The sequence below is a fragment of the Protopterus annectens genome, chromosome 10.part0 (genome assembly GCF_019279795.1).
Source record: "Protopterus annectens isolate FY-2018-M chromosome 10.part0, PAN1.0, whole genome shotgun sequence".
Classification (NCBI taxonomy): Eukaryota; Metazoa; Chordata; order Ceratodontiformes; family Protopteridae; genus Protopterus; species Protopterus annectens.
In genome coordinates this window covers 594,073,884-594,098,616 of record NC_056744.1, presented here as the reverse complement: position 1 = coordinate 594,098,616, position 24,733 = coordinate 594,073,884, and the positions used below count along the sequence as shown (strand labels likewise).

General features: G+C 45.9%; 1 protein-coding gene across 2 annotated transcripts in view; it reads left to right on the top strand.

The window, feature by feature from the left end:
• Positions 1-24,733, top strand: part of KDM4A (lysine demethylase 4A) — a 2,334,711-nt gene that overhangs the window by 1,997,547 nt on the left and 312,431 nt on the right. For both annotated transcript variants that reach the window (XM_044085421.1, XM_044085420.1), the window contains exon 19: positions 23,799-23,969. In XM_044085421.1, coding sequence (XP_043941356.1) covers positions 23,799-23,969 — 171 coding nt within the window. The remainder of the gene's footprint in view (positions 1-23,798; positions 23,970-24,733) is intronic.

The following is a 24,733-nucleotide window of genomic DNA, read 5'->3' as shown; positions in this document are numbered from 1 at the left end:
AGTATAACAACAACACCCAACAGTGCAATCAGTGCAATATTATTATTTGAATTCATAACACTACAGTCAACAGTGCTAATCAGAGCCATAGCTAGATCGTCTGGTGCATTGGCACTCCCCTCAAAGAAAATGGACGTAATCGTCCAAAGTTGACTAACAAAAATTAAAAAAAACCTGCTCTTATGCATCCTCTTTGCTACAGTTAGCCACTGTGTACATTCATTTAAAATGCTGCAATATCTCACAAGGCTTCTGAAGTGAATGCCGGTACTACACTCAGTTGCCATCAGATTGTGCCCCCTAATGGACTGTACCCAGAGGCAGCTGCCCACTTCACGCCACCCCAGTTATTACCTTGTTGCCAATTTCGAAAGTATAGCCAAAGAGACAATGATTTCACATAAGGCAATAATAAAATTGGTCACAGCATTGCATTTGATCTACAGCATGAATGGAGAGTTTGCCATATCTGTTGTAGACTAGGCTATTGTATTGATTATAGAATAGGATTGAAATTGATTCACACTACAGCACCAGTACAGCAGTGCTCCAAACTGAGCAAGCCTCTATGGTCTGTGAAGCTGTGCCCACACAAAAGCCAACCTGTCAAAATCCAGCAAGTTCCCTGAAGAAGCCAACCAGTCAAAACCAGACACTCCAATCCTTCACTGGAAGCCAAGCTCAGATAGCTGTCATGTGGAAGCCTCTACTCTCATCTGAATCTCGAATACTGCAAATCCTGTCGTAGGAAGCCAATGAAATCCTTGAAATCTATTGAATCAGGTTGAGTCTCAATGGAAAAGGGCTTTGTAGTTCTTCTTTGTAGTGTGCTGTTGTCTTCGAAGTAGTTCAGCACTGAACTGAGCAAGCCTGTGGGTATGTAAAGTATGGAAGGCTTTGACGCACAGAAGCTGGCCATTCAAAATCCAACAAATGTTCTTTAAGAAGCTGACTAGTTAATTTTCAGGATGTTCATCGTGCATACAGCTGCAGTCATAACAGATGGGTTCTCCTGCCGTCAGGCGGGTCCTCGGTCGGCCGAATTCCAAAGTCTAGGTCCAGCGTCGGTTGTCGTCTCTTCTTCCCTGACGTCAGTGCGACAGGGGTATAAAGGAACCAGCCGACTCCATTTTCTCCAGTCTTTCTTGCCGTGCGGTGCCCGAAGCAGAAGCAGTTCGCAAGTGCCGGTCGGTCAGCTCCTGAAATTACGAAAATTTTGAAACCGAAGTCTTCTTGAAAGCTAAGTACCCCGTTGGGGAAACTTTTCTTGCCTCAGACCGATGTCAGACAAAGTTAATAATTGTATTTCATGTGGGAAGCAAATACCACGTAAGGATTTCCATTCCCTCTGTATACCTTGTTTAGGCCCAGACCACGACATCTCGGTCTGTCGCTTTTGTGCTACATTCAACAAACGCACCATTAAGCGTCGGGCAGAGTTCGCCCAGCATTATTTTGGAAAAACATTTAACTATATTATGTCGTCGGATACTCCGACTCCAGTTTTGTCTAAAAAACGCAAAGATAAGGACCGACACACGAGGTCCGCGGCCTCTACCGACACCACGCCAAAGCCGACTACACGTGGTCTGGTTCTCAGCGAGGCGCCTACGCAGCCCTTGACTACCGACGACACTTCATTGGCGGTGTCTCCACAGGCTCCTCGGCCCACACCCCGACTACGGATACCAAAGCCACTCTTGGCGTTGAACCTCAAAATGTGGACAGGTCTACCTCCACTCAAGGTGTCTTCAGACCTTCCTCTTCTTTCTCCATCAAGGCTTTCACTAAGACGAAAGCAGCCATGCACTCTAAGGGACAAGCTACTCAGGGCCCATCTCCAGGCCCCATGCCTAAAAAACAGATGCTTAAAATGGCTGAGGATTTAATTACTCTTATCAGGGGTTCTCAACCCCCACCGGACAAAAGGCCCAGAGTGGAGGAAGAATCCCCCTCCTCTGATCAGGGCTCCATTATTTCAGAGCACTCTGATTATCAGGAACATTCTTACTCCCCTTTTGAAGACTCTGATGCGGAGGAGTCCATTCCTTCTGTATCCCCCCCAGAGGATTACTCATTTGGGGAAACTTTGCATACCTTAAGGGAACACTTCCACTGGGAAGGCCAAGATTATTCAGATTCCAAGAAAAGGCTTAGGGAATTTCTCTTACTACCTTAGCACAGGCCTCTGGTTATACCTCCTGTCTTGGACATCCTAGATGATGTTTACTCGGAGGCCTGCCTTAACCCAGACTCTCTGCCTCCAGCCCCAGTTAAGCCTGACAAGGTACTACAGGGTTCCTGACTCACACCAATTTCTATACAAAAGCCATGCTGCTGACCCAGAAACCATCTCACAGGGCCCCAAGGGAATTAAGGCCTCCACTGCTAAAAATCCATTACCTTCCAAGAGAGATTCCAGATCCTTAGAAAGGTAGGGAAAAAGGTATATACCTCAGCTACCTTAACCATGAGGGCCTTAAACTGTCAGTTCCATATGCTAAAATACCAACAGTTTTTATCACAATTGAAAAGTAAAATGTCACAACCTGAACAACCAGACTTGAAGGAGTTGCAGGATTTGATGCATAGTGCAGAACAAGTGGGTAAGCATACCTTACAATGTGGTTTTGATGCTCTAGAAGCCTCATGTAGAGCTGCTGTTACAGGATCAGTCATACGTAGACATGCCTGGCTCAAGGAACAAACCTTGCCTGATCATGTCAAAGCTAAATTACTAGATGCCCCTATTCAAAAGGATGTATTATTTGGTGCTAATGCTGAGGAGGTATTAAGGAAAATGGAGGAAAAGGCTAAATCAATGCAAACTGTGAAAGATATTCTACAGGTACAACCCCCACGTTTCAGTAGAAATTGGCCTTCCAAAAATTGGTCCTTTCCAGCCACGGACAGACCCCAAAGAGGCAGATACAGGCACCCGAGGGGCAGAGGACAATCCCAAGGATCGTTTAGAGGCAGACAATGGCAAGCTCCTACACAAAGAGGTGGTGAGGATAACTCGCAATCATTCAGAAAGCAAGCCCAATGACTTTCCCCTTTGCATGCCAAACAAGACTCAAATGGCAGCCCCCTTAGGAGGAAAGCTGGCATTATTTTCAAGAAATTGGCATATTGTCACAAAAGACAAATGGATCCTGGACATCATAAACAGAGGTTACAGATTCCATTTTCACACCCTTCCAAAAATGAGAGGCATGCCAAACCTGCCACACAATCAAAGGGCAGAGGCACAAAGGCAAATTACAGATCTCATAGACATGAAAGCTATTCAAGAGGTACCTACGCACGAACAAGGTCAAGGTTTTTATTCCAGGCTATTCCTGGTACCAAGGAAGGGAAAAAGATTGGAGACCTATTTTGGACCTATCCATCCTAAACACATTTCTACTCGTACCAAAATTCAAGATGCTCACTCTACAGCAACTTCTTCCCATGCTGGGCAAGGAGTGTTGGCTGGTAACATTGGACCTCAAGGAGGCATACCTGCATGTCCCAATCAGACAAAATTGCAGAAGATACCTCAGATTTCTTGCAGGTTCAAACCATTATCAATTTTCTGCATTGCCCTTTGGCTTATCTACAGCGCCCAGAGTATTCACGAAATGCCTGTCATCAGTAATTGCCTACTGCAGACTTCAAGAGATACAAATGTACCCCTATTTGGACGACTGCCTGATCCAAGCGGACAGCAAGCACATTCTTCTGAAACATCTGGCTTATGTAATAATGTTGTTGAACTTTCTTGGATACACAGTCAACAAAAAGAAATCAAGGCTAATACCCTCTCGGAAGATAATTTTCCTGGGTGCCAACTTGGACACAAACACCCAGATGGCCTACCTCACGCCAGAGAAGCAGGGGCAACTAACTCAATACTTCAGAGCACTAGCAAATTGCACCAGGCTGACTGCAAGGAAAATCCTGCAGGCTCTGGGATTCATGGCATCTTGCATCTTACTAATCCCATGTGCAAAGCTGCATATGAGGAAACTTCAATGGTACCTGAAAAACATATGGTCTCAAGACAGCCACAGTTTGGAAACAATAATACCACTAATTCCATGTCTACGAAAGGAATTTCTGTGGTGGGCTCAAGCATGCCAAACAAACACAGGTCTTCCATTCAGCAAGCCTCAAGCAAATCAAGTCATCACAACAGACGCCTCGGACTACGCCTGGGGCGCATGACAGATCGGTGCATTCAGGGCAAATGGTCCCAAAAAGAAAAGCACCTTCACATCAATCAAAAGGAAATGCTAGCAGTAATAAATGCTATTATAGTTTTCAAGGACCTTCTGCAACCAGGTCAACTATTGATAAGAACAGACAACACCACAGTTATGTGGTACATAAACAAACAGGGAGGAACACATTCATACCCCCTATGCAGACTGGCCATGTCACTTTGGAACATGGCCATGGACTTACAAATCGAACTATAAGCAACAGTACTTGCCAGGCAAGGAAAACATGCGGGCAGACAACCTAAGCAGAAATATGACAGATCCACACGAATGGAAGTTGCATCCAAAAGTTTTTACAGAAATAATCCAAGCATGGGGAAGGCCAGACATAGATCTCTTTGCCTCCCACAAAAATCACCAAATTGACAAAATTCTGCTCAAGGATTTTCCATCCAAAGGCCTGGAGAGTGGACGCTGTCTCTTTCAGTTGGAGATCAATGACAGTTTATGCCTTCCCACCTCTTCCTCTGCTGCCCAAAGTTCTATTGAAAACCAGAGCAAACAGACCAAAGATGATTCTCATTGCTCCGGACTGGCCAAGACAACACTTGTACCCACTCTTGAGGAGCCTGACGCATTCCCCACCATGGACCCTGCCTCTAATGCCTCTTCTTCTGACTCAGCACAGCTTCAAAACTCTTCACAGCCAGCTAAAAACACTCAATCTAGCCACATGGAAGATTCCTTAGCATCACAACAGACCCTACTCTCCAAGGAGGTGCAGGATGTCATTTTGGAGGCCAGAAGGCCGTCAACTAGAAAAGTTTACTCCGCAAAATGGAAACGGTTTTGTGTCTGGAATGAGAAAAAGGGCCAGGATCCTGGAAAACTGAGTTTACCTCAAATACTACAGTATCTAGCTGAGCTGCTAAGCAGTGGACTTTCATTCTCCTCCATCAAAATCCATGCCTCAGCCATTTCTGCAGAATACAACACTGATCCACCCTTATTCTCTCACCCTCTCTTAAGACAGTTCCTCAGAGGGGCTAAGAATCTAAGACCCCCAAGGAAACAACCAATACCTGCTTGGGATCTCAATTTCATTCTGGAAAAACTGACCCTGCCTCCCTTTGAGCCAGCTGCCTCATCAGATTTGCAATATTTGTCCTGGAAAACAGCTTTCCTTCTAGCTATTATCTCAGCTCGTAGAGTTTCAGAACTACAAGCTCTCATGGTTGTGCAGCCTTTTATCATCTTCCATCAGGACAGAGTTTCCTTACGAACCAATCCGTCCTTTATGCCTAAAGTGGTATCCAGGGTAGCTTTGAATCAGGCCATACACTTACCTACCTTTTATCCTAATCCTCAAAACAAATGGGAGAGATTACTACATTCCTTGGACATCCACAGACAACTCCGTTATTATCTGGACAGAACAAAGCCTTTCAGAAAATCAGAACAGCTCTTTGTGTCCTATGCTGTAGGAGCTCAAGGAAAGCCAATTTCGAAACAGACAATCTCAAAATGGATAGCCCACTGCATACGCTTTTGCTATTCTTTTCATGGCAAAACTGTACCTACAGGCATCAGATCTCACTCCACAAGGGCCACAGCTACCTCTGCAGCTTTCCTCAGAGGAGTTCCTACCAAAGATATATTGGAAGCTGCCACTTGGAGTTCTGTGCATACCTTCTCCAAGCACTACCACCTACCATTATACTCCAAAACTAGAGCAGGCTTTGCCACTGCAGTCTTGCAGGGCATCCTGGCTCCTCCTAGTTCCACCTAATGCCTACCACCCCTTTCTTAGCTTTGGGATTCTATCCATCTGTTATGACTGCAGCTGTATGCACGATGAACATAGTACAGTTTTGTACCTACCATAAATGTAGATGTTCAAGTGCTAATACAGCTGCAGTCCAGGTTTCCCTCCCTCCTTCCCCTCTTGGGACAGGCCTATAGGCTAACATATCCTCATACAACCTGATTGGGGTATTCATTTATGGTGTATTTGCTTGCAGCTACTGTATTTTGATTATATTGCACTGCTTTATTACACAAATTTATGTATTGCCTTCCTTCTGGGGGCACCTGACATCTGGGGCAAGGAAAACTGAAGAAAATGGCGTCAGCTGGTTCCTTTATACCTCTGTCGCACTGACGTCAGGGAAGAAGCGATGACAACCGACGCCGGACCTAGACTTTGGAATCCGCCGACCGAGGACCCGCCTGATGGCAGGAGAACCCATCTGTTATGACTGCAGCTATATTAGCACTCGATCATCTACATTTATGGTAGGTACAAAACTGTACTTTCTCCTGTCCTTAACTGGTGTGGTACCCAAGCTCAGGTCATTGCCATATGGGAGCCACTGTTTTAGCCTATGGCCGAAACACTGAAGATTCTGTCCTAGAAAGTCAGTGAAGTCCTTATAATACATTGAATCAGTAGGAACCCAGATGGAAAAGGGCTTTTGTAGTCTTCTCGATTTGGAAAGTAAGCAGTATTAAGTGTATGACAAGTGTGATGAGCAGTTTTTAAGGTTTGTCTCCTTAAAAGTGTATATGGCTAGTCATCTTGAGGTCCCAGTGATTGCTTGCCTAGTACTATTTCTGTATTGTCCTCCTCCTCTTTAGTCTGTTTCCTTTAGAACAGCTCATGAAGTAGAGGCCAAAAAGTTGAAAAGTGGTGTGATTTAGGTGAATATTTTCAGAAAATGAAAGATTGAAATATTAGAACTGTGTAGTAATAGGAAGGTGTGGTATAAGGAAGCGATGGAAATTTTTATTGGTTGGTTTCTTGGATGGGTTTAGCAGGTAGTACAGAGGTTGAAGTTAGGGAAGGCAAAAGAGGTTTGAAGATCTTTGAGAATAGGATCATAGAAAGTTACTAGGCTATTGGCCCTTAGCCTAGCCAAGCCAGCACCCAATGTCCCTCTCCAGCAGGGACATAGGTGGAATCTCAGGGCTTTATTTCTGTTTCCCATCCAGTTGTCCAGGTTGCACTTAAAAAGGGGAAAAGAGGTACTCTGCTTGATGTGGAGGAGTCTATTCCACAGAAAGGGGAGTCTCTGGGACACAAGTCTGTCCCGCCAACAAGTCCTATTGATGTCACAGACCAAGTTGAGGCTGCACATGCAGGTTAGTTGAGTGGAACTTGACTTGCGGATATGCAGCAGACCCATCAAGGTGGGGTTTGAGATCGCCTTGTATGCCAGACAGAGGTCACCTCTGAGGAGTCTATATGAAACTGAGTAGAGGGATAGGGCTTTTAGCTTTTCTGTGTATGGTAGATTTTTGAGGCCCTGGATTCTCCTGGTGAGGAACTGCTGTGGTCTCTCCCAGCTGATGCATGTGTTTTGCGAGGTACATGCTGAATTTGTACTCAATAATGGGCCTTATAAGGGAAGAATACAGGGATGTTATGACCTCCTTGTCCCTGGATGAGATACCCTTACTTATGAGGTGGGCCATGTAGAAAGCTTTCCATACAGTGGAAACAGCATGGTGGTCAAAAGTCAGGTTGCTATCAACCTGGGTGCCCAAATCCCTCACGACTGATTGCTTGCTTAGGATATTGTTATTAATGTGATAATTTGTGGGGACATCACTCTCCACAAAGGGAATGATGATGCATTTTTTGGTATTCAGCTTGAGGCCATGTTTCTGGCACCAGTCATTTGTTTGGGTGAGACCGTCTTGGGAGGATGTCCACATCAGTAGAGGAATTGATGACAGCACCCAGCTTGCAGTCATGTGCAGACTTGATCAGCCATAGCCCACTGGTTTTAGCCTGCACCTCAGAAAAGTATATCCCAAATAACAGAGACTCCAAGACCAAACCCTTGGGTGCGAACACTCGATCTAAAGTAGGAGAATTCATTTGTCAGCAACCTGTGGGTATGGATCCGATATCGGATCCAAACCGGCATGGTTTATCCAGCTATGGATCCGAGCTCCTAGCTCCTTCCCTCACCCATAATGCCCTGCTCTCCCTACATGACCTCAGATCTAGTTTGCCGCACATGGTAAAGGCTGGGTCGTCAGAGCTCCAAAAGCTAAGTCATAGTATTCTTTATTAAAGGGTTTTAAAATTTTTTAAACTTTAATTTTGAGTGAAAGTTATAGGTTTCCCTTCTGTTTATATCTTTTTTGGGTTAATTTAATATAGTTTTTACCCTCCCCTCGCTGGTTCGTAGTTGGTGTGTGTGTGTGGTTTTTTGGGGGGCCTTTGTGTGAGTGTTTTAGTTTATTGTTACTATTTTTAAAAAAAAAAAAAAAAAAAAGAATAGTGATGTCTGAGGCCCCAAAGGCTGTTTTTTCAAAGTGCTCCGAGTGTGGCCATAAGCTTTCCCCTGCTGATGGCCACACTCGGTGCGTTCGATGCCTTGGGGTTGAACATCTCACTTCAGGGTGTTCAATCTGTGCAGGGTTCAACCCCAGGGCATTGAAGGAGCGGAGGTCGAAGCTGGTCTTGGCGGGACTCTTGCCCCCGGCTCGGCTTCAGCCCCGCCCCTCTTGGTGGTCACTGCTTCGGCAGTCCCTGCCTTGCCTGCTCCCCCTCCTCCACCCGGGATTCAAACTCCCGCCAAAGGGTCGGAGGAGAGGGAAGCCAGAAAAAAGGACCGGAGAGAAGCACCAGCGGCGGGCCGAGACCTCCGTTCGGCCCGCCGCTAAGCGGGCTTCTCCTCCAGCCTCTCTGGCTGCTGGCTCTCCCCCTCCTCGGCTCTGGTCCCCGTGCTTTTCACCGGAGCCTGAGGATGAGGAGACCCAACCTCCTTCGAGGCTATCGAGGCGGCACTCAAGGCCTACCTCGGTAGCCACGTCAATGTCTACTTACAGCCTCTCCGATGCTGATCTGGACCGGATGATGCAAAGGTTCATCCAGGCCCAGATGCAGATGGGAGTGCTCCTGCCTCTCCCTCTGGGGAGCTCGACCTTTTAAGCCCATTGCTCCTTCTCCGACCCGCTACCGGGTTGGGCCGAGCCGGGCAGCCTCGGAGCCGCGGGTGGGTCGGCGCCGACAGTGCTGGGTACTTCGGATTCGACCCTGCCCACGAGTTTGGATCCGACCTCTCGGAGCCTTGGCCCAAGCTTCGGATCCGAGGGACTCAGTGTGCCTTCGGCGCCGTCCTTGTCGGAGCACACTGGTCCCTCGGATCTGAGGGGCTCGGCGCCAATCCGCTCATCGGATACGAGGGGAAGCTGACTTTCGGATCCTATTGTCGAGGCTGGCTCCCCCTCGGCCTTTGATGTGGCGGAGAGGGCTCTGTTGAGGGCATCCGGACCCCCGGCCCTTGCTTCCGCTCCGTCCCGCACTCCATCTGCTCTGGGCCAGGCTTCCATCATCCGGCCACTGGGACAGCCCGCTTCACTGCCCCAAGCAGTTCCTGTGGTTCTGGACATTGCTGGTGAGAGCTCCTCGGACAGCCCCCCCCCCCCCCGAAGAAGCACCTCGCAAGCATTCGTGTAAAAGGAGGCACATAGACTCCCCTGAGTCTTTGACCGAAGACTCTGACTTGGAGGAAGGGGAAGGCTCCCCAAGATCACCCCCTGAGGATGTCTCCTTCGGAGACATCATGGAAATGTTACGGATCAGAGGTGGGTGGTCTGCCCCAAAGTCTTCCTCGGACGAGTCAGTGTTCTTGGAGGCATTTGAAGCGGGCCCATCTACCTCTTGGGTGTCCCCTCCTGCCGACCCCCTGGTGGACCTTATTACCACCAGGGCGTGGAAGGACCCAGACACCGTGGAGCCAATCCCTAAGAGGCCCGACAGGATCCTTAGCCCCCCTGCTGACCGTGCCCACTGGAGCAAGGGACCCCCGGTAGATGCCATGTTGTCGGCAGCAGCCACTAAGAGAGAACTCGCCCAGGAGAGTCCCTCAGTCCATCCCCCGAGCAAGGAGTCTCGGATGATGGACCGTTTGGGGAAGCAAATCTTTAGTTCAGCGACCTTCTCAGTGACTATTTGGCACACGTCATTAGGATGCAGCGCGATCTTATCAAGGAATACGCTGCATCCCCCCCAGAGTCTATATCGGAGGAGGACAAACTTATGCACTCCACCCGTATGGCCACTCTTCGTTCTGTGACTAACACCTCTATGCGGATGTCCTTCAAGGATGCATCTGCAGTCCTTACAAATGGGTTGTCCTGTCGTCAGGCAGCCCTGCGGTCGGCCGGATTCCAAAGTCTGGGTCTGGCCTCGGCTGGTGTCGCACTTCACCCGACGTCATAGCTGCAGTTATTCGGGTATAAAGGCATCAGCCGACGCCATTTTCCTCAGTCTTTCTTGCCGCGTGGCGCCCGAAGCAGAAGCTGTTCGCAAGTGCCGGTCGGTCAGATCCAGAAATTACTACTACCGAATACTACTTCGAAGACTTCTAAAAAGCTAAGTACCCCGTTGGGGACTCTTTCTTGCCTCAGCCGATGCCAGAGAAAGTGAATAACTGTTTATCTTGTGGGAAACAAATACATCATAAAGATTTCCACTCCTACTGTATACATTGTTTAGGCCCAGACCACGACGTAGCAGCTTGTTTAGCCTGTGCTTCTTTTAACCGACGGACGCTTAGACGTCGGTCGGAGTTTGCTGAACAAATTTTCGGCTCTGATTTTGCCTACATTATGCCGTCGGATCCTCCGACAACGCAAATTTCCAAAAAACGAAAAGAAAAGGACCGACACTCGCGGTCCGCGGTTTTGGCCGAAACCGCGATTAAGCAAACCGCGAGTGTCTCGGTTTCGGCCGAAACCGAGCAAGCGGTTCTTTCTCCAGCCGAAACCATGCCTTCTACCGAGGCCTCCTCTAACCTGGTAGAATCGGCTTCTGAAATCCAGCCTTCTGTTGCGGTTTCTCAGGAATTATCAGACACAATTCCCCTGGATATTTCAACCCCTGCACGTGGAGCTGCTAGGCCTCCTGCAGCCATGTCTATTAAGGCCTTTGCCAGGGCTAAAGCAGCCAAAGCTTCAAAAACTGTGCCTGCCAACCCCCCCCTCACACAGGCCCAGCACTAGCTCTCATATGCTTTCTTTGGCTGAGGATTTAATTTCTTTAATTCGTGGATCCCAGCCTCATCCAGACAGGGCCTCTCTCCCACCTCCAGAAAATAGACCCAGAGCAGAGCCCCCTGAACCAGTTTCCACTGATGGTTCCTCTGATGAATCAGAACATACAGACCCTCCTGAGGCTTCTTATTCTCCTTACGAAGACTCTGATGCTGAAGTGTCCATTCCTTCAGCCTCTCCACCTGAGGAATTTTCCTTTGGGGAAACCTTGCATGCTATGAGGGAACAATTTCAGTGGCAGGGCCAAGATTTCTCAGACTCCAGAAAAAGGCTTAGAACCTTTCTACATTTGCCACAACATAGGCCTTTAGCTATACCTCCAGTTCTTTCTGTTGTAGATGATGCATTTAATGATGCTTGCACTGCTCCTGATTCATTACCTCCGGCTCCTGCTAAGCCCGATAGGTTCTACAGGGTCCCGGACACTCATCACCATTTATACAAGGCTCCTTTTGCAGATCCAGAGACTATCTCCCAGGGCCCTAAAGCTGTAGCTGCTACTTCTACTAAAAACCCCCTCCCCTCTGAAAGGGAATCCAGGTCCTTAGAGAGATGGGGTAAAAAAGTTTACACTTCTGCTACCTTGTCAGCTAGGGCTTTGAACTGCCAATTTCATATGATTCAATATCAAGAGTTTATGCTTGACCAGTTAACTAAAAAGCTTTCCTCTGAAGAATCTTTCGATAAAAAATATGTTCAGGAAATGGTACATAACATACAGCAGGTTAGTAACCATTCTTTAAAATGTGGCTATGATGCACTGGAGGCTTCCTTTAGATCAGCCATGACTGGTACAGTTATCAGGAGACATGCATGGTTGAAAGAACAGGCATTACCAGACCATGTCAAATCAAAGTATTTGGATGCACCCCATGGACAAGGTCAATTTATTTGGTTCCCCTGCTCAGCAGGTACTAAAAAAGATGGAAGAGAAGGCAAAATCTGTACAAACGGTGAAAGATTTCTTACAGGTTCAACCTCCAAGGTTTAGCAGGAACTGGCCCTCCAAGAATTGGTCCTTTCCGGAATCCTCAAAGGCTCAGAGAGGCAGGAATAGGCGTTCAAGAGGCAGAAACCAATCCAGGGGTGCCTACAGGGGACGCCAATGGCAAGGTAACAACCAGCGAGGCACAGACGCAGCCACCACCACTACAACAACTCAATCACAGTGACTTGACAGTGGCACAGCCTACCAGGGAACAACTAGAAGCACCCTTAGGCGGAAAACTAACCTTATTTTCAAAAAACTGGCATTGCATCACAAGGGAAAAATGGATTTTGCAAACTATAGACCAAGGTTACAGGTTCCATTTCCATACTCTACCAGGGAAGAGAGGAATGCCAAACCTACCACCTACTCAAAGGGCAGAAGCTTTAAAGCAAATATCTCAGCTATTAAGAATGAGAGCTGTGGAAAAGGTACCATCTATGGAGCAAGGAAAGGGATTTTACTCCAGACTCTTCCTGGTACCAAGAAAAGAAAACAAATGGAGACCCATTCTAGACCTGTCCGCTTTAAACACATTCCTTATTGTTCCAAAATTCAAAATGCTGACCCTATAGCAGCTTCTTCCCATGCTGGGCAAGGAGTCTTGGCTGGTAACTCTAGATCTCAAGGAGGCATACCTGCACGTCCCCATAAGACCAATTTGCAGAAGATACCTCAGATTTCTTGCAGGATCAGAGCATTATCAATTTTCAGCATTGCCCTTTGGCTTATCTACTGCGCCCAGAGTGTTCACGAAATGCCTGGCATCAGTAATTGCTCATTGCAGACTTCAGGGAATCCAAATTTATCCCTACCTGGACGACTGCCTGATACAAGCGGACAACAAAAGCAAGCTAACAGCAGACTTACAAAGAGTCATTTACCTGCTGCAAGCCTTGGGATATACAGTCAATATAAAAAAGTCAAGGCTGATTCCATCCCAAAGAATAACCTTTCTGGGTGCAGAGCTGGACACATCAAAACAAATGGCATTCCTAACTGCAGAAATGAAAGAGCAACTGCCTCTCTACTTCTTGGCATTAACAAAGCAGAACCACCTAACTGCAAGAAAAGTGCTGCAAGCTCTAGGCTTCATGGCATCCTGCATAATTCTGGTCCCTCATGCCAGACTGCATATGAGAAAGCTACAGTGGTACCTAAAGAATTTGTGGTCCCAGCACAAGCACAACCTAGAAACCAAAATCCCAATAATCCCATGCCTGAAACAAGAGTTCCTATGGTGGGCTCAGGCCTGTCAATCAAACACAGGATTGCCCTTCTGCAACAGCCAACCAAGCCAAACCATCACGACAGATGCCTCAGACCTCGGTTGGGGGGCACACATGCTGGGCAAGTGCATACAAGGCTTATGGACTCAAGACCAGCTGCACCTACACATAAATCTAAAGGAAATGCTGGCAGTAAAATTGGCAATCCAGTCATTCGGACCATTTCTCCAAGAAGGTCAGTTGATGATAAGGACAGACAACACCACAGTTATGTGGTACATCAACAAACAGGGAGGCACCCATTCATATCCTCTATGCCGGCTGGCACTGGACCTATGGGATGTGGCCCTGAGCTACAACATTCAGTTACAAGCAATTTTTGTACCGGAAAAAGAAAACATTCTAGCAGACATATTAAGCAGAACAACCACAGATGCCCACGAATGGATGCTTCATCCGGACATCTTCAAAGCCATCACAAGGGAATGGGGATTACCACAAATAGACTTGTTTGCATCCCCACTCAATCACCAGCTAAAGAAATTCTGCACAAGGACGTACCACCCACTTGCTTGGAAGGTGGACTCCTATCTTTCAGTTGGAAAAACCTGACAGCATCGCATTCCCACCACTTCCTTTGATGCACAAGGTGCTTCTGAAGATCAAAGAGGACCGTCCAAGGATCATTCTGATAGCTCCAGACTGGCCAAGACAACATTGGTACCCATTGCTGAGGAGCATGTCTCGGGAACAAATATGGACACTACCCCTGATTCCATTACTGTTAACACAGAACAACTGCAACATCCTGCATCCAAACCTGAAAACTCTGCAGCTAACTGCCTGGAACATTACATAACAGCAATTAACCCAACTTTATCCCAAAGGGTTAAAGACATAATCCTGGAGGCTCGCAGACCTTCAACAAGAAAGAATTATGCAGCAAAATGGAAAAGATATTTCATTTGGAGTACTGCAAAGGGAGAAGATGTGACTCTGGTAAACATGGCCAACATCCTGGAGTATTTGGCAGAGCTCTTCCACACAGGCCTGTCCTATTCTTCCATCAAGATACATGCATCGGCTATTTCAGCAGAATACAGCTTGGATCCTCCTGTCTTCTCTCATCCCCTGCTCAGACAGTTTCTGAGAGGAATTAAAAATGTAAAACCTCCCAGGAAACCACCATTGCCAGCATGGGACTTGAACTTTGTACTAGAAAAATTGACACTTCCTCCTTTCGAGCCAGCAGCAACAGCAGAATTACAATACTTATCCTGGAAGACTGCTTTCCTGCTGGCAATAACTTCAGCAAGAAGGGTCTCTGAACTACAGGCATTAATGGCAGTGCAACCCTTCCTGATCTTCCATCAAGATAGTGTGTCCATGAGAACAAATCCTACATTTATGCCTAAGGTGGTATCCAGAGTGTCATTAAATCAGGCTATCCACCTACCTGCACTCTTCCCAAACCCACAGAACAAGGGAGAAAGACTATTGCATACCTTGGATGTACACAGACAGTTACGCTACTACCTGGACAGGACTAAGTCCTATAGAAAAACTGACCAGCTTCTGGTAGCATATGCCACAGGAAAGGAAGGAAAACCAATTTCAAAACAGACAATCTCCAAATGGATAGGAAATTGCATTAGATTTTGTTACTCCTACCATGGAAAGAAAACTCCAGAGAACATCAGGCCTCACTCCACAAGGGCTACAGCCACTACCACAGCCTTCTTACGAGGAGTGGCTACCAAGGACATTATAGAGGCTGCTACTTGGACCTCCGTGCATACATTTGCCAAGCATTACAATTTACCTTTATACTCTAGATCCCGAGCAGGTTTTGCCACTGCTGTTTTGCAAGGGATCCTAGCTACACCATAATCTCTACTCTTTCCTCCTCCCCTTGTTTAGCTATGGTATTCTACCCATTTGTAAGGACTGCAGATGCATCCTTGAAGGACATAGTACAGTTTTGTACCTACCATAAATGTAGATGTCCGATAGGAATGCATCTGCAGTCAGGATTACCCACCCACCTTCCCCTCTAAGGTACTCCTAGGGTATTTGCCAGCCTTCAGCTAGCTTGGGGGGGATCTATTATGGTGTATTTGTTTGTATATATGTACATACATGTTTATTTTTGTGTTTGCTCTCTACTATTTGGAAACATTGGCATTTATCCAAATTTAGCCTTCCAAGAGGGCACCTGGCATCTGGGGCAAGAAACACTGAGGAAAATGGCGTCGGCTGATGCCTTTATACCCGAATAACTGCAGCTATGACGTCGGGTGAAGTGCGACACCAGCCGAGGCCAGACCCAGACTTTGGAATCCGGCCGACCGCAGGGCTGCCTGACGACAGGACAACCCATTTGTAAGGACTGCAGATGCATTCCTATCGGACATCTACATTTATGGTAGGTACAAAACTATACTTTACTTTCCCATGCTACCGAGGGAGCCGCTAGAGCTGCGGGAGCGGGCCTAATCACAAGACGGCAGGCCTGGCTCTGCCACTGCGATTTTACGGAGCCCTTCAAGGCGTCATTCGTGAACACCCCCTTTGGCGGTTCTGCCCTTTTTGGCAAGACGGTTCGCGATACCTTGGTTCAGAGTGAGGAGGACGGGAAGACGCTGTCTGCCGTCGGAGTCTGCTTCTCTGTGCCCCAGAGGTCCTACTCTAGGAACCAAAAGGACCAGAAGAAGATGTGGTTCCGGAAGTCGCAGCATTCCCAACCCGCTCCGGACAACCAGTCCTTCCGCGACAGAGGAGGACAGGGAGGACGCCGCCCTAGGGGCAGAGGGGCTCCCAGGAACTTTGGGTCCAGAGAACCCTTCTCTGAACGGCCCACGCAGCAACCCTGAGGGGTTGCCCGACTGCTCCACTCTGGAGGCAGTCGGGGGATGTTTCTCGGAGCACCTAGCGGCATGGGAGTCCATTACATCAGACCGCTGGGTACTCCGGATTATATCCAGAGGTTACAAGATCCCCTTTCTTCATGTCCCAAAGTTAAAAAGAGCCATCCAGCCCGTCCCCCCAGACCAGATCGGATCAGGGTTCTACTCCAGGTTCTTTTTAGTGCCAAAAAAGACGGGGGACCTAAGACCCATTCTAGACCTGTCCCTGTTGAACCTGTCAGTTCCCAAAGAGAAGTTCCGGATGGTCACTTTGCAGTCCATCCTCCCCCTTCTAGGGGAGAATCACTGGATGTGCTCTATAGACCTCAAGGATGCGTACTACCACATTCGGATGGACAGACGATCCAGGAGGTTTCTTCACTTCCGGCTGGGAGCTAGTCACTACCAGTTCAGGGTCCTTCCCTTTGGTCTCACCACAGCCCCCAGGGTGTTCACCAAAGTGTTAGCAGTGGTTGCGGCCCACCTGAGGCTTCAGGGGATGCAGGTCTTTCCGTACCTAAATGACTGGCTTCTCACCGCCCCAACAAGGCATCTACTCTCTTTGGCAAGAGACTCCTTCCTTCGTCTAGCTCCCAAGCTAGGCATCACGGTAAACATAGAGAAGTCCAACCTGGTCCCTACTCAAACAATAGAATTTATAGGAGCCAGGTTAGACACGAGAAATTTAAGAGCCTTTCTCACAACCGACAGGGCTTGGAATCTGCGACTCCAGGTGCGGGCCATCCTTCACTCCAGCTTATCACCCACGGAATTGGTCCTGAGGGCACTAGGGTCTATGGCGGCAGCGATTACTCTTCTTCCGCACGCCCGCTTCAACATGCGGGTGCTTCAATGGACACTTCAGGTGCAATGGTCGGGTGGGGGGGGGGGCATTTTGCGGGCCGGATGGTCCGAGGCACGTGGAGCGATTCAGAGACCTCTCTGCATATCATTGTTCTGGAAATGAGGGCGGTACTCTTGGTGTTGCAAGCACTTCATGCCCTCCTTCCCCTGGGAACAATTGCGATTCAATCAGACAACATGTCGGTGGTCTGGTACATCAACAAACAGGGGGAAACCAGGTCTTACCCTTGTTGCCGAGAAGCCATGAGAGTGTGGGAATTGGCGATCTCCACCAACCGCTTTCTCATTGCAACGCATATTCCGGGTCGGACCAACATCCTAGCGGAAAAGCTCAGTCGCACCATTCTCTCCCCGTACGAGTGGTCTCTCAATTCTCAAGTAGCGAAACGTATCTTCGCACAGTGGGGGACTCCCTGTTGCGATCTCTCTGCCTCCAACGCCAAGTGCGACAGTTTTTTCGCTCTAATCCCCTCTCCAGGGGATTCTCCTAGAGACGCTCTGGTGCATGCTTGGCCTCCCGGTCTTCTTTACGCATACCCCCCTCTACCTCTGATGCTACAAGTACTTCAGAAAGCCTCTCGGTTGGGGTGCAGAATGATCCTCATTGCCCCGTTCTGGCCTCGACAGATCTGGTTCTCTTACCTAAGGTCTCATTCAGTGAATCCACCTTGGATTCTAGATCCCATTCCGGATCTGATATCACACCCGTCGAACCTGCCAACTTCAAACCTGGACAACCTGAAGTTGACTGCTTGGCTGCTCCAGTTCCACTCCTAATCAGGACTCCCAGTATCTCGTCCCCAGTTAAGGCCATTCTGGTAGCGGCCCACAAGCCCTCTACCAGAAAAATTTACCGCAGTAAATGGAAGTGTTTCTCCATTTGGGCAGAGCGGCAAGACCTAGATCCTTTCACGGTTCCCCTTCCTTTGGTTCTAGATTTCCTTACTACTCTCTTTAATGATGGCACCAGTAGTTCCATGGTCAAAGTTCAGCTGGCGGCCATATCTCATTACCATGTTGGACACAATTCAGGGCCTCTTATGTCGGCTAAGTTATGCAAAACCTTCCTAAAAGGCACCTTTTTGCTCAGACCCCCTGTCAAAGAAACGGTTCCCCCGTGGGATCTTTCCTTGGTACTTCAGGCTTGACCGCTCCCCCCTTCGAACCTGCGGCCACAGTCGATCTTAAATGCTTGTCCTTTAAGACTGCTTTTTTGGTAGCCATTACTTCGGCTAAGAGAGTTTCAGAGCTTCAGGCCCTGTCTATGAAACCGCCTTATTTGATTTTTCATCCGGACCGGGTGTACCTAAGGATCAATCCCTCCTTTCTTCCTAAAGTCGCTTCGGAAGCTAACATTAATCAGTCCATCAACCTCCCTGTTTTCTTCCCTAAGTATCAAAACAAAGGCGAATACAAGCTGCATTCCTTGGATGTTCACAGGCAGCTTCGTTTTTACCTTCATAGGACAGCTAGTCGTAGGCAATCAGACCAGTTGTTCATTTCTTTTGCCAAATTCAATCTGGGTAAACCAATTTCCAAAGTTTCTTTGTAACGCTGGATTTCTCAGTGTATTCTGTTGGTGTACCAAGCCTCTGGGAGGCCCGCACCGGAGGAAGTCCATGCTCATTCGACCCGGTCTGTCTCTACTTCAGCGGGCTTTAAGTCTAGGGTTCCTCTGGATGACATTTGTTCAGCAGCCACTTGGGCTTCATCTCATACCTTTATTACTCATTACAAGCTGGACATCACTTCTAGAGGTAGAGCATCCTTTGGCTCCGCGGTGCTCCGGAATATCCTTCCATGATGGCCACCCAAGATTCAGGTAGCTGGGGACTCTGTCCCACAGGTTGCTGACAATGAATTCTCCTACTTCAGATTTAGAAGTTATGTACTTACCAAGTCAAGGTAGGCGGTGTGCACCGGTTTCCCCTCGTCCATGGCTTTGGTGACTGTCTCAAAGAAGTCAGTCATATTTAATAGACGTGACCTCCCCTTGATGAAGCCAAACTGTGTGGGATCGAGTGTTTGGAGGTTCCATCTGAGTAGGTGGATTAATTTGTCTGCAACCATCCTGCCCTCCTATCCCTCTGGCCTTGTCAGTTTCCTGCATAGGGTGCGTTACCCTTTGGTTAGGGTAGTTGGTGCAGGGCAAACTCAATCTGAGGTCATGTAGGGAGAGCAGGGCATTATGGGTGAGGGGAGGAGCTAGGAGCTTGGATCCATAGCTGGATAAACCATGCCGGTTCGGATCCGATATCGGATCCATACCCACAGGTTGCAGACAAATGAATCCACCTACTCAGATGGAACGTTATGGTAAGTACATAACTTCTAATTATGGGTCTGCTGCTTGTGGTGGTTTACCTGTTTTGACTAGGTGGGTTCTATCAGTGAGCCATTTAGCTTACTCATCTGGTAACATACGGATTGATGCCTAGTTGAGAGAATTTTATATCACCCACCCCATCCAACCACTACCTTTCTTTCCACTCCACTAACTACCTTGATTATAGCAAGCTCAGATGCTCATAAGCCTAGTACTTACTATACAGCAGGAACTTCTTATTGTAACATTTGTTAATCTCTATTATGTACTTCACAGATAAAGATTCTAGTTGTCTACTGATGTACTATGTTCTTCATCTGTAAATATGTTGTAAGTAATTGCTATGTTAAATTGTTAATCGCTATGTAATCCAGTGTAACTACTGTCTGTTTATTTTTACTGTGGAGCTTTTCTCCCTGGGCCTCCGCTGAAAATGGACCTACTCCCAGTCAACAAATATAAATAAATAAATAAATTATGCCCAAGTGGGGAATAGTATCGAAGGCTTTGGCCAAGTCAAGGTAGGCGGTGTGCACCGGTTTCCCCTCGTCCATGGCTTTGGTGACTGTCTCAAAGAAGTCAGTCATATTTAATAGACGTGACCTCCTCTTGATGAAGCCAGACTGTGTGGGATCGAGTGTTTGGAGGTTGCCAATAAAGTCCATGATAATCTGTTCCATGGCCTTGCAGATCAGGCTAGTTAGGCTGATGGGTCTATAATTTCCCAGATCAGTGGACGCCCCAACTTTGTGCAAAGGGATGACAGTGGCTGTCCTTCACTCAACTGGGATGAACCTGGTACTCAGGCTTTGGTTGAATAGGGTGCCTAATGGTGCTGCATGTTCCTGCCTGAGTTCATGTAGGATGCAGCCTGGCAAGTTATCGGGTCCCATAGAGGCTGCATTTTTTGTCTTTGAGACAGCAGTGATGACCTGTTCCCTAGATATAAGGGGAAGGGGGCAGGTACTGGAGGGGGACAGAGGGGGGAATTGTCGCTGAATCTGTCAGCCAGAAAGTTTGCTGTTAGTATTTTGAATGGAGACCTTCATTGCATAAGTTGACTGTTAAGGTTTTGATGAGGTGTAAACAACAGGGACTTCAGGTTGCAGCAGGGGCCATGTAGCATGCCTATTGAGCTTCCCTGTCTTGTAATTAATGAAATTATTATGTTTTTTTTTTTTTTTTGTTTTTTTGTGAAATGCTAGTCATACCAGTACATACTGAGAGAATTGTACCTGAAGACTGCAATAAAGAGCTTTGAATCTCACTCCACTCAAGAAGAAGGCATAAATGTTCAGTAATTGCTAGGCAAAAGAATCCGTGAGAACTGTGTGGTAATATTACAGATCAGATCGAGGACTGATATGATGAAAATCATGGCCTAATAAAATGTCTGAATTGTGAAAATTTAATGCAGATTTACTGAACTATATGCAAAGATACAAGAAATGGCAGAAATCTGGCATTTATCATGGATATGATGGGACAAAAAAGGTTGTCAGTAGCAAAAGAGAAGCTGGAACTATTAGAAACTTGGCTGATAGAGGCAGAAGGGACGTGGAAAGAATTTTTGATTTACTGGTGTCCCAGAACAAGAGGATAGATTAAACTGTGTGAGATCTATGACAAAGAAAATAGCAGACTTGAGTTATTTCATAACCCATTAAAACAGATAACACTGGATTTTCATCCCCCAACGCTTAAAAGATTAGATTGATTTGAGACTCTTGGAGTACGATAAAGGGTGGTAGTAGCCACTTATGGACCCCAAAATTAATTGGGATAAAGGAAAGCAAAATATATTGTGAACAGAACCTGTCTAATGAGACCTGGTCAAAGAGAATGTCATTTCTGTCTCCAGTTAAAGTATGCTGTTCCGAGAAGTGAAAGTATTGGCTAAAATATATCCTGCACAGCTAAAGGTTTTCTTCCCTAGGGTTTGAGCTATTTTTCTGTAGTGGATGCTTTATCTAATCTGGCTTGCTATTGAAATGTCGTCACTGGAAATGCTGAGTACCAAGTCAAAAAAAAAAAAGACTGAAAACACAGGAGAGAGCGAATCTCAAAAATCTCTCTTCTCATTTAAACTTCTTTTAAGTTTAAATTTTTTTTGTTTTGTTTTTTTCTTGGTGCATGGATAGTTGTATGTCAAGATCTGCATTTCTATACTTTTACTTCAAAGTTTTGCGTGTCAGTGTTGGATGTATTCACTGTTACCTACTGCATCCATGTCTATATTTATAATCTATATCTGTACAAGTCTATCGAGAAAGGTTGAAAACTCAGGGAAGGGGGTATAAAACAAAAAAAGAAGAGAATCTCAGGATACTGAAAGACTACTAAGAGCAAATCACAAAGTACTGCATACTTCTGTACTGCTAAAAAAAGCTCTATGTCAATAAACTCTATCACCAAAATGGATATCGAAGTGTCATCTTGATAGTTGTACTGATAGGGAAAGGATTTTTAGCAATGAAATGGGTAGGGTTAGGATTACGGTTAGGGTTAGCACAGCTGTCAGGGGAGGGAGCTGCATCACTGAGTCTTCTTTGTACATATTGACCAACCACTGTCTTGACCAAGCTTTGTGGAGTCAAGCTGCTTTTGAGAAGTCCGTACTTTAGGACTCCACTAAATGAGAACTTTACATGTGCACTTCTTTGGCTCCTTACACCCTAGGTGATACCTTCTTGGGATTTGGACCAGACAAGAACCCATCAAGTGCAACTCTCAGTCTTAGATTTTCCAGATGTGATGTTACTGTACTGTTTAATCTAGAAGAGAACCTTCCTTGATTGTTGAAGACCTACCCTCCCTCTTTGTGAGGATGATTGTCATCTTTGCCAGTCTGTATTGGTGGAGTCCCTTGTAAGTTAAGCAGGTACAGTTTTTATATCATTTGTTTAATGATTTTGTCAGGTCATCTTTGTTATTTCTTGAATTTCAAGAAGATGCTGTGTAGTGACATAGGGAAGTAAACTGGTAAACTTGAAGGATGCCCTTGCTTATTATGTTGACATGTTATATCATGGGATATATTGGTATGGGATTACCACACCTTTCATAGCATGCATGAGATTTTATAAAAAAAAAAGCCAAGTTATGTTTGATGAATGTGTTTATCTAAGAAATCATCAACAATGTTTTTCTCATGTCATAGCTGGTATGAAAACACGTTAAAATTTCTTAGGTGTTGGTACAGATTGTAGTCAGATAAGGGAGGCATGTAGAAGGATGGTGCAGGGAAGTTTTGGAATAGTTGTCAGAGAAGATTGAGAAAGTGTGTATGTATGTGCTTAAATATAATTTCTTGAACAAAAAGAAAGCATAGTAAAAAAAAAAAAACTAGAACCCAGATAAATAGGGATAAACATGCTTAAAGGTTAACTGATACCTTACCAAAGAAGATGAGGGCAGAACCAGTTGTGTGAGAAATGGAGGAGATATTTTACAAACATTAGCACAGATTAAAAAAAATGGAGGGGGGCAAGTGGAGAAATACTTATTACTCATCAGAAACTGGTGGGTTGGCTTTGTTAACAAGAAATATGTTGGTTGAACATATGAAAATTTTACAGAAAGGTTGCTTGTGAAGTGGGTAAGAAATGTATATACAAGATTTGTAGAAAAGATGTGAATGGCTTCTTGAGTAAGAAAGACGTTTGAAATAAAAATATTAATGTTTGGAAAACCTTTTGACCAGGATGAAGAAATTGTTGTACAACTTTCTGCTAATGTCATTGACAGTTGTGTTAGGGGGCATATACAGTAGACTTGTTTGCAAGCGAACGACTTAAGGTACATATGTACAGAAGGTTATAAAGTGTTTGCAGTTGTCAGTGTTAGTCCTGGTACTTTGTCACAGTTTTCTGCATTTTAAGAGTGTAAATGGCTCCCGTTTGTGATAAGTATTAGTACAGCCACTAATTAAAGGGAATGTGCTTGTAATTACAGTTTCCTGATTTCAGAAATAATCAGCTCAGATAGATTAGCATTTCTGGTGCTGTTTGAGAAGATCCATCCTTGGTAGTAGTAGAAATAACACATTTCCTCCTAACATGTCACATTTTACACAGGTGTGCGACTGTGCCACTTTCATGTCTATTCTCAAAACCTGCTACAGAAAAACATTTTAAGCACCTTTTGCCTTGGGTAGGTGTAGTGGAGATGTGACTAACTTTAATAATTTGATGTATTTTCTCTCTGCAGCGTAGTAAGGCCCTCATGAAGGAAATTACAGTCGGACAGACTGTTATTAGCAAACACAAGAATGGACGCTACTACCAGTGTGAAGTGATTGGTTTGTCGAAGGAGACCTTTTACGAGGTCAACTTTGATGATGGATCTTTCAGTGACAACCTGTACCCTGAAGACATTGTGGTAAGTTTTCATTTCATAAACTCTTTTCCACACTTCTATCCTATCCTACCATATCATGATTTTGTATTGACTTTTCTTTTCTGTGTAAAGGATTATTTTCCTATGGCTGTTGTACATGTTCAGTGAAATACTTTAAATGCAAATATTCTTTATGTATTTATTTCCAGTGATAAGGATGCACGTCCGTGATTTTATTATGGTGGAATAAGTCGAGGGGGTGGACATAAGCCACTGATATTTGTCACTCAACTTGACTAGTTGTGCTCTTCGTCTGGGTTAGTAAATTATTTCGGGACTAAAGTAAAAGCGTTTGGTGCTACCGTTGAAGGCTGATGTTGCCTACTCAGTCTTGACTGTTATTTTATTAAGAAAATAAACAAAATAGTACCATGAAGAGAAGCACAGTTTTATTTATTTTTTTTACTGGTGGTGGTATATTGTATATTTTTGGCAAAAATGTAGTGTACACAGACAAAACTGAAAATGAAGTCATACATTTGTCATTATCATGGAGCTCTCCTGGCTTACTGCACAGCAAAGGAGGCAAAGCTTTAAAAGCTGTAGAATGATGCACACTGATGGGCAGACTTCTTGCTGTACTGACTTACTGACCTTTTGGGAAGTTGCATGAAATACTGGTGTTAATATAGCACATTGTAACATACAGTCACCAAGGTTTTGTTTTTCAGCCCTTGATATACCACTGCTGGTGGATTTGAACTTTTATTTATATTCCTTCCTTTCATTGCTGTTGTGTCACATCT